Source organism: Bos taurus, chromosome 4, assembly GCF_002263795.3.
Source record: "Bos taurus isolate L1 Dominette 01449 registration number 42190680 breed Hereford chromosome 4, ARS-UCD2.0, whole genome shotgun sequence".
NCBI classification, from domain to species: domain Eukaryota; kingdom Metazoa; phylum Chordata; class Mammalia; order Artiodactyla; family Bovidae; genus Bos; species Bos taurus.
This window is the reverse complement of record NC_037331.1, coordinates 7,620,672-7,637,465: the sequence shown is the minus strand read 5'-3', so window position 1 is coordinate 7,637,465 and position 16,794 is coordinate 7,620,672. Positions and strand designations below refer to the sequence as shown.

The 16,794-nt window shown below is 47.3% G+C and overlaps 1 protein-coding gene across 6 annotated transcripts in view; it reads left to right on the top strand.

The window, feature by feature from the left end:
- Window positions 1-16,794, top strand: part of UPP1 (uridine phosphorylase 1) — a 28,467-nt gene that overhangs the window by 10,655 nt on the left and 1,018 nt on the right. For 4 of the 6 annotated variants that reach the window (XM_005205117.4, XM_015467949.3, XM_024990660.2 and 1 more), the window contains 5 exon segments: window positions 5,007-5,071; window positions 11,825-11,939; window positions 13,038-13,196; window positions 14,183-14,297; window positions 16,478-16,687. In XM_005205117.4, the coding sequence (XP_005205174.1) occupies window positions 5,028-5,071; window positions 11,825-11,939; window positions 13,038-13,196; window positions 14,183-14,297; window positions 16,478-16,687 (643 nt within the window). In that variant the 5' untranslated portion in view covers window positions 5,007-5,027. 6 annotated transcript variants of the gene reach the window in all.

The window sequence follows — 16,794 nt, the reverse complement described above, 5'->3', positions numbered from 1 at the left end:
CAGTGATTTTGGAGCCCAAGAAAATAATCAGGCTTTAGTATAGTGAGTGAAGCAGAAGTAGGTGTTTTTTCTGGAATTCTCTTGCTTTTTCTATGACCCAATGAATGTTGGCAATTTGATCTCTGTTCCTCTGCCACTTCTAAATCCATCTTGTACATCTGGAAGTTCTCTATTTACGTACTGCTGAAGCCTAGCTTGAAGGGTTTTGAGCATTACCTTGCTAGCATGTGAAATGAACACAATTGTATGGTAGTTTGAATCTTCTTTGGCTTTGCCCTTCTTTGGGATGAAAGCTGCTGACCTTTTCCAGTCCCATGGTCATTTCTGGGTTTTCCAAATTTGCTTTCATATTGAGTGCAGAACTTTAACAGCATCATCTTTTAGAATTTTAAATAGTTCATCTAGAATTCTGTCACCTCCACTAGCTTTGTTTGTAGTAATGTTTCCTAAGGCCCACTTGACTTCACACACCAGGATGTCTGGCTCTAGGTGAGTGACCAAACCATCATGGTTATCTGGGTCATTAAAACCTTTTTTTGTATTGTTCTGTTTATTCTTGCCACCTCTTAATATCTTCTGCTTCTGTTAGGTCCTTGCCATTTCTGTCCTTTATTGAGCCCATCTTTGGATGAAATATTCCCTTGCTATCTCCAATTGTCTTGAGATCTATAGTCTTTCCAATTCTATTGTTTTCCTCTACTTTGCATTGTTCACTTAAGGGCTTCTTATCTCTCTTCTCTGGAACTCTGCATTCAGATGGGTATAGCTTTCCCTTCCTCCCTTGCCTTTTGCTTCTGAGTTACTAAAAAGGTAAAGTAAAAGTATGAGGCAAGCACCTGAATTCCCCCTGACATTTCCGCTCCGGCCACAGCTGTACTGGGTTAATAGGGGTGGGCAGCACCGGGTGGCACCTTTTGTGGGTGGACAGCACTGTGGTGCTGATTCAGTGCTAGCATTTCTCTGCCACGGAGGAAATGAAGTGGGTGCCACACAAGTATTGACCTGGGGTGATGCCCAGGCTGAACGTCAGTTGTACAACATCAAGGGTGTGTCCTTAGGAAATACATAAGCATATTGTCTGTTGGAAGAAACAGGTGCATGATAGCATTAATTCAGTACAGCAAATGAAAAAGCAGTTGTCAGAAATGTTCCCTAAATTCTCTGAATGAGCTTGCCTATGATGACTTCTAGTTACACTGCACAAGGACTTCCCTGGTGACTCAGATGGTAAAGACTCCCTGCAATGCAGGAGATGTGGGTTCTATCCCTGGGTTGGGGAGATCTGGAGAAGGAAATGGCAACCCACTGCAGTATTCTTGCCTGGAAAATCCCATGGGCAGAGGAGCCTGGCAGGCTACAGTCCATAGTGTTGCAAAGAGTCGGACAGGACTGTGAGACTTAAACTTCCAACGCTCTTTAAGTTGTGACCTGAGTTGAACCAACTGCAGTGCACCCTGGTGGGCTCCCTCTCTCTTTGTCTGCATTAACCCCAGGGGGACAGACTTTGGCCTCGATGGTGAAGGACCTATTTTCTGATTCCTTTGATGGCTGGAAAAAAATAATGCATCTTCTTGACAAAAAATAAAACACCACCACACAACTTAAAAGTTGGGAATTAAGTTTTGTTTGATGGACTTACTGAGGACTTAGGTCTGGGGAACAGCCTTTCAGGTAGCTGTGAGGAATGCTCCAAAGAGATAAGAGTGGACCCAGGATATATAGGAGTTCTGCTGAGAGCAAAACAAAAGCCAGACGTTTAAGTTGAACATCAGAAGATTACAGCCAATCGCAGAAACCAGACATCTCAAGTTAATGATCTCAGCGCTTTTCTATGTATGGGAAGATGTAAGAGGCTGGGCTTCTTGAAATCATTCACCTGATGTTCATCTTAACCACCTAGGGCCAACGTCTTGTTTTTCTCCATCCTGAGTTTCCTGGGGTGCACCATGGGGATGGCTGCCTTGGCTGAGGACTTGGTGGAGGCAACATTGTTTACAGCAGTGGCTGGTGACATCCTTTTACCCACAAGCTTCACATACACATTAAAAGATTTATTTATTTGGCTGCACCAGGTCTTAGCTGCAGCCTGTGGGATGGAGTTCCCCAACCAGGGCCCCTGCATGGGGAGCTCGAAGTCTTTGCCACTGGGCCACGGGGAGTCCCCTATACATTTTTATTAACTTGAAAATTTCTTCTGAACTTCCACCTTCACATGGTTCCCTGAGTGGTTATTCTTACGCATCACCAGGGTCTCCTTTTACAGAAGTGGGGCACTCACTTTGTTGGTGGCCTGCAGAATAAGGGTGAGTCTGAGTGAGCAACCAGTCTGCCTGTGACAGCGGTGTGGCTCTTGGACCCCGTCTGTTCCAGCTGGTCTGAGGGCAAGTGAATTGAGAGAGGGGAGGGACTTCCTTCACCCCCTCCCCATCTTTGACCTTTCACTGGGTGAGTGGGGTAGCCATATCATTTATCCTCCACACCCAGCTCCTTCTGAGAGTGACATACGGCTCTGGTGGTTGTACCAGGATTCCTTAGGCAAACGTGCATGCATGCTCACTCCACCTGAACATCTTAAGATATTTAGTGAGGAAGTTACCAATTACAACATTGCAAAGGCTGTAATCTTCTCTGCACAAAGTTGGTTAAATAAAGCTTTCTTGTCGGCAAAGCCAGGACCTGGCCCCAGGAGGAGTTGTCTTGGGGGTGGGGAGCTCACAGCCTGGAGGGGAACACCTGTCAGGCACTAAACTGAGTCTAGGAAGCCTACCACACTTCAGGAAGGAGCTGAGGTCCAGGGTGGCAGAGGGCAAGGATAAGACAGAGAAAATGCATGCTCTGCTTCAGAGGGAAGCAAAGAACTGGGCTAGAGAGTAACACTAGCAAGTCCAGACAGGATGCCTTCTCTGTGGCTAAGTTTCAATTCCTGGAAAATAGGGATGGATTCTCCCTGAGGACCCCTGGGCTACCCTCTGAAATCTGTGATTCAGCTGCCGCCCTGTGGGAAGGCACCTCTCACCCTTCCTCTTTCCCATACCCGCCTCCCCCATACGACCCCCAGAGGAAGAGCTGGCAGACCAGAGGGGGCAGATTGCAGGAGGAGGTGACTGACTCTCCATGACCCTCTGCCCGACTTCATCTCTCAGGGGACAGTGAGGGCCAATAAGGAAGGCTGTGGGCTGGTGCTCCGGAAGACGTGTCTGCACTTACTACAGACAATGAGATGGATCCCAGAGGGGCGGTAGCTGCTGCCTGCAGGGTGCACGTGACAAGAGTGGTGTTTCCTGGATGCCAGGCTTCTTCAGAAACTGGGCTGTCTGCGTCTCATTTCATCCATCTGCCTGCTGGATGCTGTAAAGGCAAACTATGCCCTTAAGAGTTTGATCACTGAGCACAATTCTGATTTGTTTTCCCCACACCATCAAGCAGTTCTCCACACCAGCTCCTACACCATCAGGGAGTCCTACAGTTGGACTCAGTTCTGACACTGTCTACCTGGGGACAGTGTCAGACTCCACAGGCTAGGGGCTCAGTCCAACAAGACTGTCCGCCTTCCCCAACCCCAAGCCCTGCACTCCCATCACAAGTCTGGGTTGTCACCTGGCTATGGATGGGAGGTTCCCAACAACCACCCTGCCCTGCCCAACTTGGGTACAATCAATTTGTGATGGACTCAGGCTGCTGGGCTTCCCAGGTGGCACCAGGTTTAAAGAACCCGCCTGCCAATGCAGAAGACCTAGAAGACACAGATTCGATCCCTGGGTCAGGAAAATCCTCTGCAGGAGGGCACAGCAACACGCTCCAGTATTGTCTGGAAAATTCCATGGGCAGAGGAACCTAGCGGGCTACAGTCCATAGGGTTGCAAAGAGTCAGACATGACTGAAGTGACTTAGCACGCATACATGCACAGGCTGGCAATTCCTGAGAAGCGTCCTATAAATGCTAAGGGAGGATGAAGTCCAGGTGAGGAGAGACAAGGTAACTCTCCAGAAAAATCTGTGCCCCAGACCCAATTATGATCATATTCTTTGGTCTTCAGCATTTTCTAAAAATGGTCAAAATTTAACTGTGTAACAGCAGCCATCGATCCTTTTCTCCAAAAGGAGACCTTCTGGGTTTTCGCTTGGTGGGTTTGGTTTTCTGATAAGTGGCTGGTGGGGTTCCAGGTTGAGAGCCTGAGCTGGGGGTGCTGGCGGTGGCTCCATGCAGAATCCACTCACCGTGTTCACCTCTGGCAGATCCTCAGGCTCAGCTCTGCAGTGTCAGTGAGATAACTCTGGTTACCTCTCATGGCCTTCCCTTCTTCCCACTCTGAGTTGGAGCAGGGCGGAGGGTTGATCCATACCTGCCCCAGGTCCTTCCCTTCCCTCCATGGCAGGCTCTGGAGAGCTGCTGCCTTTGCTTGCTCCCTTCCTGCCCTGAGCTGGAGGAGAGTTAAGATTCTAGAAGGATGAGGCAGCCCGGTGTAGTCCGCTGGGTCAGGGCTGTCTTGCCCCGGGGATTGCATGAGACGCCAGCCCACACTCTGGGTATATTTCCGCCAGCTGCTCTCTGAAATTAGCAACCTTCCTGGTTGTTCCGTGCTGGCATGTGATGCAGAAATGTAGGATTCCTCTCGAAGGCGCTGGCCTTCCACAGGTTAACGTGGCCTTGCTGACTGAGCGACAGTGGTTCCTATTGGGAGGATTAACTAGTGTTCAAATAATTAAGCAAGGAGCCCACTGGACCATGGTGGCTCTAATGCTGAGGCAGCCCGTGTCAGCAAACTGAAATCTAAGCGATAAATGCTTCAAGGCTGCAAATTCAAAACAATACGGACAACCATCACACACAGCCGTCTGGGCCTCTTGCTGCGGCCGTCAGTCACCTACTCGCTTTGCTCCCACCTTCTCTCCGTGGGTCGCTCTCCAGCTCCCTGGGTGACCACGGACTGCGATCGCTGTGCCCTCAGATGAACTCCTAAAATGTTCACTATTACCTTCTCACAGACTCTGCCGTCTTCTCCTAGGGTCCTGCCTCAGCTGAGGGAATGGCCTCCACCGCGGCTGAAACGGAGAAGCCGGAAGATCACAAGTAAGGTGACCTGCGTGCTGCCTGGCCTAGGCTGGTGGGGATGACCTCGAGCCCACAGGAGCTGAGGCGTGTGGACACTTTGGTTCTTGGGTCTGAGGCCGAGCGGGGTCTGGGGGACTGAACGCTGGGTTGGCTGGCAGCTGAGCTGGCTGAGAACGCCTGGCACCTGGTGCCGGGCACAGCTTGTAGCCTTGGAGTGTTTGTCCCTCAAGGATTCAAGTGCTCAGACCTGTATCCAGTGGGGTTTCCTTACTCCTGGGCACTCTTTGTTTTGTTTTTTGGTGAGCTAAATTTTATCTGGGGCAAAAAGAGGACCGCAGCCTGGAAGGCAGCCTCAGATAGCTCTGAGAGGCCACTCCAAAGACGCCGTTGGGGAAGGTCAATACATAAGATTTCGGGGAAGGGGGAGCTCAATGCAATCCAATGATTACTTTATAAGAAGCTTTCTCCTCTTGGACACTTTCTGAGTCACAGTCCCTGCTGCCCTCCCAGCTCTCTTGGTTCTGACTTTCAAACACTTTCCTTATTTCTTTCCAGTTGTTCATTATCCACTGTATGAATCACATGGCCACTCTTTTATGTATATTAGTGCATTGCTGGTACTGATGAAAAAAAATTAATAGTCAATATGAGAAAAAAAAGGAAAATTATATTCCAGTTAGCCTGAGAATTATAACCCAGGAGATGGCTTTTCAAAAAGCTCTAAGGACTGTTTTGCCCAAAAGAGGTCAACGGTTTTGAGACAAAGTGTAGTAACATCAAAGGGTGTATTACTGGGGCTCCTCAGGTGGTGCTTGTGGTAAAGAATCCACCTGCCAGTGCAGGAGATGTCCGAAACGGGTTCAATCTCTGGGTCGGGAAGATCCCCTGGAGAAGGGCATGGCAACCTCCTCTGGTACTCTTGCCTGGAGAATCCCATGGTCAGAGGAGTCTGGCAGGCTATAGTCCATAGGGTCACAAAGAGTCACGACTGAAGAGACTTAGCATGCCTGCATGCACGCACACACGACATATTACTGACAGTTTACACAATCCAGATACACGTCCACAGAGCAGTGAGTCATGGGTTGTCATGACCCCTCACAAGATTAAGGAGGAAGATGACAGCTAAAAAATTTATGGCGTTTTGATTCCACTTGTTTGACTTAGTATGAATAGAATGCTAGATTTGTAATTTATGTATCAATGGCACCCCACTCCAATAATCTTGCCTGGAAAACCCCATGGACAGAGGAGCCTGTTGGGCTGCAGTCCATGGGGTCGCTAAGAGTCGGACATGACTGAGCGACTTCACTTTCACTTTTCACTTCCATGCACTGGAGAAGGAAATGGCAACCCACTCTGGTGTTCTTGCCTAGAGAATCCCAGGGACGGGGGAGCCTGGTGGGCCGCCATCTATGGGGTCGCACAGAGTTGCATAGACACGACTGAAGTGACTTAGCAGCAGCAGCATTCACTCAAAACTTTGATATAGTTCCATGTATTTTGGCATCGGTATTACTGCTAAATGTCTAGAAAGTTTGTTACCTTGGTGATTTAAAAAAAATTTAAATGAAGCTTGAAAGTTCTAATTCAATTTTGAGAATATGAAGAAATACTATGTTATAAAAAAATATCTAGGAAATGTGTTATACAGTATTGTTAACTAAAGTAGAGATTTTGTTTAAATCTAACAAAATTTTATGCTAGTGTCCATTGTTTTCATCCCTTATTCAAGATTCATGTGTTCAGTTGCACTGAGCAGCTTCAGCTGCATGCAACAAATTCTGGTAAATTCTCTTTTCATTTTTATTCTGTTACAAATATTTTCTAATTTTCCTTTTTATAGTTTCTTAGATACACACATCATTTAAAATGGACATTTAATTTCCAAATACATGGGATTTTTAAAGTATCTTTGCTATTAATTTCTCATTAAATGCTTTCTTCTCTGCAATCAGCCCCTGTGTTTCTTTAGTCTCCTAACTTTATTGAGACTTCCAATGGCTAAGTCAAAGATCTCTGTCGGTAAATGTCACATTGCACTTGAAAATGTGGGTTATTTTGAAATATCTTTTGATACTAATTTCTAACATAATTCCACAGTAATAAGAGAACAGACTCTGTATGATTTCAATACTTTTAGACCTAAAGGCCATCCAGTAAGAGAGGAGAAACCCACCAAGTTAACCTAGGAGTACTGGACAGAGGTAATTGGCCACGAACTCAGCAATTAGTTTGACTTTTGAAACTTAAAAATGACTGAGCCCAAGGAAGAAATACTTCTGGTTTATAAGCAAAAGTGTGAGCAATTATTAAAGTAATTAGCTTACAGGCCTGGTCTGGCATCTTGGATCAGATGTCTACTTCAGATATCATAATTTTCTTGCCCTGGTCTGGCAGTATTAATCTTAATCAAAGTCTAAGGAAGCCTAATAGAGTCCCTTCCAAAAGTCCTTTATCTGATGTCTTTCCCACATGTATAATCCCCTGGTTGCAGGCCATGGTACATGTGGTCTTCGTTCAAAGATAGATTACTGTAATAAGCTTCAGAAACAAACTGTACCATAATGTAGCACAGCAACAAGGAGTCATCTGAGAAATGCATCCTAGGCAGTAAATACAGACCTCAATTAGTAATTATTAATTAATTTTATTACCTGATAAAGCTGATGAGAAGGGAAGAGTTTCCAATTTCTGGAGAGATCAGGTAGAAAAGATAACTGTCTGAATTGTACTTACTAACGTGTAATTTACCAAATTTCTGTAATTAGCTTGAGGGGAAGAGTTTCCCTGTGTCTGGAAAACAGGTCCAGTGGTTAGAACTCTGAGCCTCCAGTGAAGGGGTCACGTGTTCAATCCCTGGTTGGGAAACTAAGGTCCCATAAGCTGCTGAGCAAGGCAAAAAACAAAATGAGCAACTCCCCCCATCAAAAAAGTAAATAAATAAAAACCACCGACCAGGAAGTGAATCCAAGTCCTGGTAGTGAAGGTGCCAAGTCCCAACCACTGGACTGCTAGGGAACCAGAAAGTTCTTGCTATGGAATCTTTTTGAAGATGAAGCTGTCTATAAATGACAAATGACTTAAAAAGGCAAGGTTAAAGGTCTGATTACATTGTATTTGGTAAAGAAACTTGGCTATTTCTGTGACATACAAAATTTTAACATAATAACTACAATTATGATTGTAAACATTATCAGGATGTACGAGATTCTAAGGAGTGGCATATAATTTCTAGAACATGTATATTAGTAATACTTAACCCACACAATGTAACCTAAGATTATTTACCACAACAATGCTGCCCATGTAATTTAACATACCAAATAAGCCTCATGAGTTTAATTTTACTCTCTCTGAGATGCTTCAGGGGTCCTTTCTGAAGAATCCCAAAGTCAACTTCAGGGAGAATTTGGGAAGTCTGTCAAAATAGTAAAAAAGTTTTAAAACACTTGGTCAAATAGGACCTTAGGTCACTGTGGAACAATACTTAATTCACTTAACCAAAGTGAGAGCACAATCTTTCAAAAGCAAATACAGCTCACCTGAAAGGCAAAGACGTACAATCCAGTAGGGAAAACGGCTCGATATTCCAAGAGAACTTTATTTTTTAAACATTAAAAAAAAATACGTATTCATTTTTCACTTATTTAACTGCATTGCATCTTAGTTGTGGCATGTTGGGAGCTAGTTCCCTGACCAGTGATCGAACCTGGACCCCCTACATTGGGAGCATAGCGTCTTAGCCACAGGACCACCAGGAACGTCCCTCCAAGAAAACTTTATTCTCTTAGCACAGAGAGAAAACCAAGCTTCAGTTTCATATCAATTACTCTTAGTAACAAAATATACTTAATTGAATTCAGTCCTACCTCACTATACATAAAACTCTTTTCTCAGGATTCCCTTCTAAGAAGGGCTCCTTGGTTCTCTTCTTGGAGGTTCCTCAGGAGGTCCTCTGGAGCCTCACACAGGTTGGTCACCTGCTCACGTCCTAATCCCACATGGACACCTGCCCTTTCCTTCCTTCCCTGCAGAGTCTTTGGCCCATTTTCAATTTTGGGGGCTGCCCCGGGAATGGCACTTGCAGAGATAACTTTACTTGAAATAGTAGGGTCCTGAGTGCTTCCTATCATTGACAGCCAAACACACCCTGTCCCCACTGTCCTCTCCCTGACCTCTGCCCCCAAGTTGAGGACCCTGGGGGCTGATGGAGTGGGGATACTGTGAAATAAAGGCTGGAGAAGGGGACCTGGGCACCAGGTGAGGTGCAGTGACCCCTCCTTTGGTTTCAGAGTCCCTTCCTCATCTGCCAGCCCCTTTTTTAGAAAATGTTTATTTGTATTTATTTGGCTGTGCTGAATCTTAGTTGCAGCACGTGAGATCTGTCTTAGTTGGCACATGCAGGATCTCATTACCTGACCAGGGATTGAAGCCCAGGCCCTCTGCATTGGGAGCATGGAGTCTTAGCCACTTGTTCACCAGGGAAGTCTCTCTGCCTGTTTCTTGAGCATGCGACCCTAGACATCTGGGCCAGTTTGTCCAATAGCCATGTTTTTCCCTCCCTGCTGATAAACCCCTGGAATCATAAGTCAGGTTTCATTCCTTTTGCATGCCACCCATTTCTTTTACAGAGTAGGTGCTCAACGAATATTTGTTAAATAAAGTGACAGAATAAAGGAAGATACAGTCAAGTTTGAAACTGTGTGTAGGCTAGAGGAACAGTTTTCCATTAATATGTCTTTTACTTGTTATTTTTAAATCCTTTTTAAAAATGGAGTATAATCTTTAAAAAATTGAATCACTATGGTAGACCTGACTCTATTACAACACTGCGGGTCAATTAAGCCTCAGTAACAAAAGTAAGTCTGGGCTTGTTCTGTTCGCTATTATGTCTCCAGAATTACACCCTATTTCCTTCTCTTCCTGGAATGAAAGAGGAAAGAAAGCTTTTGTATTTTGAAATAAGTGACAAAGTTGTTTGGTCACATCCTGTTTTGTCAGTTCCGATGCTTGCCTAGTAACGCTTCTGTTTGTAGTCTGTCTTGTGAACATCCTGAAGGAGGCCAAGAACCATAATTGTAGTAAAACAATTACCTTTAAAGGAGCTTCAGATGCTGTGATTGTGTTGCGACTTCAGAATTTCAGCTTGGCCTGGAGATTCAGAAGGCATTCAGGGAAAGCTTGGGATTTGTCCCCGCTGGATTTGGTCCCCTGGAAAAAGACCCCCTGCCCCAGGAGGGTGGGCTTGGCTGGGACTGGTTGGGGTCCAGCACAGACTGTGGCTTGGGCAGGTGGCCTCTTCTGAGTAAGACTCTCCCATCTCTGCCCCAGGGCCGTCCCGTGAGCCAGCCATCAGCACCTCCCCTTTAGAAAAAGATCTGTCTCTCTTTAATATTTTGTTTGCGTCTTTAAAATTTTTTTTTAATTTTTTTCACTTGATGATAATTTTTATTGACATGTCTTAACACAAAAAATAATGCATTTGCATTGCAGAAAAATGTTTACCTCTTTTTGTATTGCTTCTCGACACTGTTGGGCTGTGAATTAACTTGGATGCCATTCTAAGGAAATAGGAGGGAAATGTGAGAAGGGAAAGGAAGAAGTGATGAGATGCAGAAAACAGAGGAGCAAACACCTTTGGTCTAGAGCCTGGTCTAGAGCGAGGACCAGTGGATGCCAGGAAAACAGGGGCTAGAGACAGCAGAGGAGGTGGCCTGGGTCAGTCGCATTGTTGTGTTTACAAATCCCAGGATGCTTAGACCTTCTCCTGGATGTTTTTTTCTCACAGTTAGATTGAGAAGGAAATGTGATCAGTGGGTTCTGAGCAGAAAGTCTGACTCAGAAGGAAGAAATAGAAGGTCCTAACTGCTGTGAACTGGGGCCCCGTGCTGCCTCCCTCTTTGCCCCTGGCACTGGGCAGCACACTTGTGTTTGGGATCTGGAAGGCACAGGTGTAGAAGGAGGTGTGTCTAAGGCTGCAGATGCAATCTAGACCTCGGCATCATGTTTATAAAAATAAAGTTTTATTGGAACACATCCATACCCATCTGCATGTTGTCTGTGGCCACTTTGATGTGACAACAGCAGGGTTGAGAAGAGGCGATGGAGCCCATATGACCTTCAGGGGAAAAAATATTTACCATTTGGTCTTTTTTGGGAAATGTTTGCTGACCCCTACTGCCAGCTAGCAGTGTACCGTCCAAGAGAAATACAATGCAAACCACACAAAGTTTCAAGCAGCTGCAGAGAAAAAAACAAAATGAAAAGATGTCTTTTCTCATCACTCTCTTTTGATGGTTGTACCAGCTAAGTGCTGGCTAATGGCAAGGAAAGGAAAAGGAAAGGCGTCAGATTGGAAAAGCCATCTCTGAGTGGGAGGATTATAGGCCATTTTTTTACTTTTATTTCCATGCATATTTCCTGTGATAAGTATATTATTTTTAACACAAAGCCACATTTACATGTTGAGTGAGCTTGAGTTGGGTAGCAACTGGCTACACTCTTTATAGAGTGAATTGGCATTTTGAGCTTTGTATACCATTCGGTGCTCTTGTGAGTTCTGTCTGATCACCCTCCAAAACCAGCCCTGGAAGTGAAGAGGGGGTGAAGGGGAGGAGTGGGGGGAACTCAGATGGAGCAGAAGCCTCTGTAGGTTGGGGTTGTCCCGCTGCTGGGTTCCACGTGCCTCTCTGGCACAGAGCGCCTCAGTGGTCCAGTTGGCCACTGGACGCTGGTGCTGTAAACTGTCTCCTTTCCTGTTTTGGGCAGTGACTTGGTGCAGCTTTGCAATCCCCACATAGCAGCAATGAAGGAAGACATCCTCTACCACTTCAGCCTCAGCACTAGCACGCACGATTTCCCAGCCATGTTTGGAGATGTGAAGGTAAAATGCTCAGGGCTTTCAATTCTTGGAATTTGTCCTAAGATCACTAATATTCTTAAAGCTTCATTGAGAGACTAGAAAAGAGCAGACATTAAATCTTTTCTAGGGGACTGAGGGATAACGAGGAGGAGCAGTCACCATGTCTGCTTGCTGTCTGTCATTTAAGATGCACATCGATTTGTTGAGCTGCTTCCTTCAATGACTTAACCTGCTGAATGCAGCTTCCAGGCTCCCCTCGTCCGGAGCCTGAAGTGCCTGGGTCCAGAATTGTCCTCATAGAGGACTTTTAAAGTGGACTAAAGTTTAGGATTCTAAACTGAAACAGGCCGCTGACCCTAGATCCAGGGCTGCCTCATGGGATCATAAGGTCATGACCAGGTTATGTCCCACTGGCCACCTGGTTCTTTCATGCTGTTTGTTTCAAACTGAGGGACGATTTTCCATTTTCATTCTTCCCTTAAATCTAACCTATAATTTTTTTCTAGACTGTAAAAGTTTTCTTTTTTATGTTTAGAGACTAATAATTCTTTGATCATTGAGTCCCTAGGAGTGACTTATTTGTTTTTCTTTTGTGAGCTTTCTTGTTTTGCACTTTGCAGACCGCAGGTTCTGTGTCTCTGAGATTTACCCGCTCCGTCCACAGCTACGACTCCCCAAGCCCCCACTGGCCCCTGACTCTTTCTCAAATTGGCCATTGGGTTCTCTGCCAGATGGATGCCCACACAGCTGCCGCCCACACAGACGGATGGACCCCGGGCTGGCGTGGAGCCTGGATTTAATCTGCCCAGCGAGGGCGAGGCTGTCCTGCATTTTGTGCGTCTGATTGCTTCACACTGTTGGGTCCAATAGCGATGAACTGAGTCCATGAACCAGTGCCTCTTACATCTGAAGGAATGCTGGAATCACCAGGGGGCCTCCACGGCACACAGATTACTGGCTCCCCATACACAGTGGGTCCGGGGTAGGCCAGGGAAGGGACCTGCACTTCTAGCAAGTTCCAGGAGATGCTGCTGCAGTGGGGGGTCCCACTTTGAGGACCCATGCTCCTCAGACGGGGTGCATTCCCTCTGCTGATGGGGTTCTGTTTTCTGTCTGCAGTTTGTGTGTGTTGGAGGAAGCCCTTCCCGGATGAAAGCCTTCATCAAGTACGTGGCCATGGAGCTGGGCTTTGCCCACCCGGGTGCTGACTATCCCAACATCTGTGAGGGCACTGACCGCTACGCCATGTTTAAAGTGGGCCCGGTGCTGTCGGTCAGCGTGAGTACCTGCCCTGGCGGGAGGCCGGGGCTCCCGGCTCTGCAGGCTCCCCGCCTGCCCTGCACACAGCCCGGCAGGGGGGACAGGGGTGAGGGGAGCCTGGAGCTGGGGCCTGCCTTCAGGGCAGGCCAGGACACACATGGACACACATGGTGGTGCACGCCCACACAGCTGTGTGCACGCGGTGAGGACCCAGGGTGGAAACCAGGAGGACCTGCCTAGACCGGGGCCCCAGGGAGAGCCAGGACCGGGACCAGGTGGCCCCCGCCCTGGCCACCTCACAGGGACTTACATCACACATGTGTGATTCAGCAGTGAGTGAACACATATCTCTGGTGTTTCTCGGTTCCCGGTTCTGGTTTCCTTTGTAGGCAGGAACATTAAGCAAATGCTGCCATAGAGTAAGGCTGCCCAGAGGGTGCCCCTGCTCTGAGTAGCTGAGATGTTTGGCAGCTTCAACAACACTGCACACACCCAGGAATCAAGACGTGTTCAGATCTGGATACTAATAATCCATGGAAGCACTTCCCACATGCCAGACTCCATGACAAACACATCCTCCAAGGACTGCTCCACCTTGGATCAGCTCCTGGTGGCCGTGACTCCAGCAGACTTCTGAAGAAGGGCGAGGGTTGGGGGTGGAGAGGCAGCGGCCTTCATAGGGCGGAGCCACAGGCCAGCCATTGAGGATGGCTGTGGCAGAGCATGTGGAGAAAGGGGAAAATGTGTGCAGGGCTTCCCAGCCCAGAGGGGCTGCTCATTACCTGGCAACCGCAGGCTTCTGGTCCTCAGCTGAGATCCATTCTATGGTTGTGGTGCATCAGATGGGGTCATCCGTTCAACAGCATCATGCAAACCTTCCCCACATAGTCATAATTTTTAACTACGTTTTGAAGTTCATCTTCTTTACGACCACTTAGCAATGCACCACAGGGCACACAGAGACTCCACCGGAGCGTGACGCTAGTGTTTCTCCCTGGTTCTAGCACGGGATGGGCGTCCCCTCCATCGCTATCATGCTGCATGAGCTCATCAAGCTGCTGTACCATGCTCGCTGCTCCGGCGTCACCCTCATCCGCATCGGCACTTCCGGTGGAATAGGTCAGTGTGCCGCGCATGACCGGGACCTTCTGGGGATAAGGAGGGGCATCGAGGAGACCCAGAGCTCCTACCTGGGCTGTGCCCAAGTACAGCTCAGCAGCAGCAGCAGTTGTGACATGTTTGTTTTGTTATTTATCTGTTTTTTTTTTTTTGGTCCAACTACTTCTCCCAACCCATACCCCAGAAATAGCTGCAGAAAGCTTCCAGGCCACCCGCACGTGAAAACCCATTCTTTTCGGGTTATACTCTCACGCCTTCTTGTTTGCTTGATTCTCTCTTTTTATTCTTTCTACTCCCTCATTTCTCTTTCTCCTTCAATTCGCTCACTCCTCCCTATTCTTGCAAGGATGTGAAGTACCTTATGAGAAAACCTACAGGAAACTCAAAGGGGGAAGAAAGAGATGGAATACAAAATTAAGATAAGTGTTCTTAAATTGCCTAAAAGCCCTCAGTGCTCATCATAATTTTTTTTTAACATCCCCAAATGCTTAAACTTATGTTGAGTTTTAAGCCAAAGTCGTTGAAACAAACTTGTTTTATGTAAGTTGTCCTGCTTTCAGATGTCCCAACTCAGGGCAGGTTTTTCTGCTGAAAAATGGCTTCTGACAGTTCTCACTCCCATCAAGGAGCTGGGAGCTGCTGGGAGGCCTGGCCTCTGCATTGTTTTTTAACTGCCTAGGCCTGACTTCCCCTGGATTTACGGTAATTTGAAAATTTAGGTTTCCTTGCTGTGAATGGGGCTTCTGTAGGCCCTAAATCTTCTTGATACATAGTCTCATTTTCTTTCCACTACATAGACAGATTGATAGGTAGCATCCATGTTTGCAGATTGTCATTCAAAGTTTAACGGGGTTCTCAGAAAACACCCCAATGACTAGGGAGGGCCCTGCCCACTTAGCTGTGGTACTTTGCAGTGCGCAGGCTCTCCTTCATGCACGTGGCACCAGTATCGCCAGAAGTGCTGCCAAACTTTTCCTGAGTTCTTGCTCTGCAGGGATTTTAAAACCAATAACCAGAGAATGAATTCTGGAGGGAGTATGGTGGGTTTTGAGTCTCCCAAAATTGCTCCATAGAAATGGACAGATCAACTAAAGAGCTGGACCCCAAATCCTCAACAGCAAAGTGTGACATGGCATCTCCCCAAATCCCAAAATAGGAATAGTGGGTGGGTAGCACAGGCCCCCACTCAGGAGGAAGCATGAGAAACTCTGGGGTTCCTGATGGATGTGAGAAGAGAATTCTGAAATAGCCAATGGGTATCCTGAGAGAGTGCAGGGTCTGAGGAAGAGCAGCTGACCCTAGAGGAGGGCTGCACCCTCCAATTTGAGGCCTGAAGCGGCTGGAAAATCCTGGGCACCATGAATTCATAAAAGCCACCATCTGAGGGTTCTTCCAGGTCCACACTTGGGGTGGGGAGACACTTGAGAAGTGTCTGTGTTGAAGCAGCAAGGAAAGTCCAGATGGACACACAGTGGGGTGAGCAGAGCCAGAGCTTGAGGATTGGTCATATTTTTTGATGTTTCATGAAAGCAGCTGATATGGGGGTAAGGGCGTGGAGCCCTGGAACAGCTCTCATGGCTTCTTTCTCCTTAATGTCTAGGAAAACCAACATCCCATTAAAGCAAGTAGTGGTGAGAAATGCTAATGGTCAAATCTCAAGCAAAGTTATTAACAGTCCAAAGACGGAGGAGCAGAATAATGTTGGTACAAATGTGGAAACACCCAGGGAGGCCCAGAAAGCAGATCCTCACCAGGGGTCACTCCTGGAGGGAAGCCAGAGCATCAGGGGCTGGTGGCCACAGGAACCAGTTTTGGGGAGCCTGGAAATTCCTTACACTGTTCTTGCCTACTTTTGTTTTACTCAAAACCTTAAATACTAAAAAAAAAAAAAAAACAACTACAAAACAGGGACCAGCTGAACACTTGCTGGTAAAGGGAGCCCCAGAGAGTTCCAGCAGCAATTGTTAAGACGCTGCTCAGTGGGGTGCAGAGGCCCTTTTTTGCACTTTTTCGTATTTTCTGTATCCTCTACCCATTCGTTTCTTTTACCATCAGGAAAAATAAATCTGGTGTCAAAAAGGGGTCCTTACCTATTTCTTTTTAGGGACTGACTGACCTTTCAGTGTTCCTATGAATGGACCAGGCCCTTCCCTGCCCGACCCCCGCCTTCCTTCCTTCAGGTCTGGAGCCCGGTTCAGTGGTCATCACCCGGCAGGCAGTGGACCCGTGCTTTAAGCCGGAGTTCGAGCAGATTGTCCTTGGGAAGCGAGAGGTCCGGAACACGGACCTGGACGAGCAGCTGGTGCAGGAGCTGGCGCGCTGCTCCGCGGAGCTCGGCGAGTTCCCCACAGTCGTGGGCAACACCATGTGCACCCTGGACTTCTATGAGGGTGAGGGGCGCTCTGGGCTCCTGCTGGGGGTTTGCCGCCGACGTGCGCTTGCTTCGCATAATCTCCACTGTGGGCCGGATGTTGGAGGGCAAGCAGGCCGGGCGGGC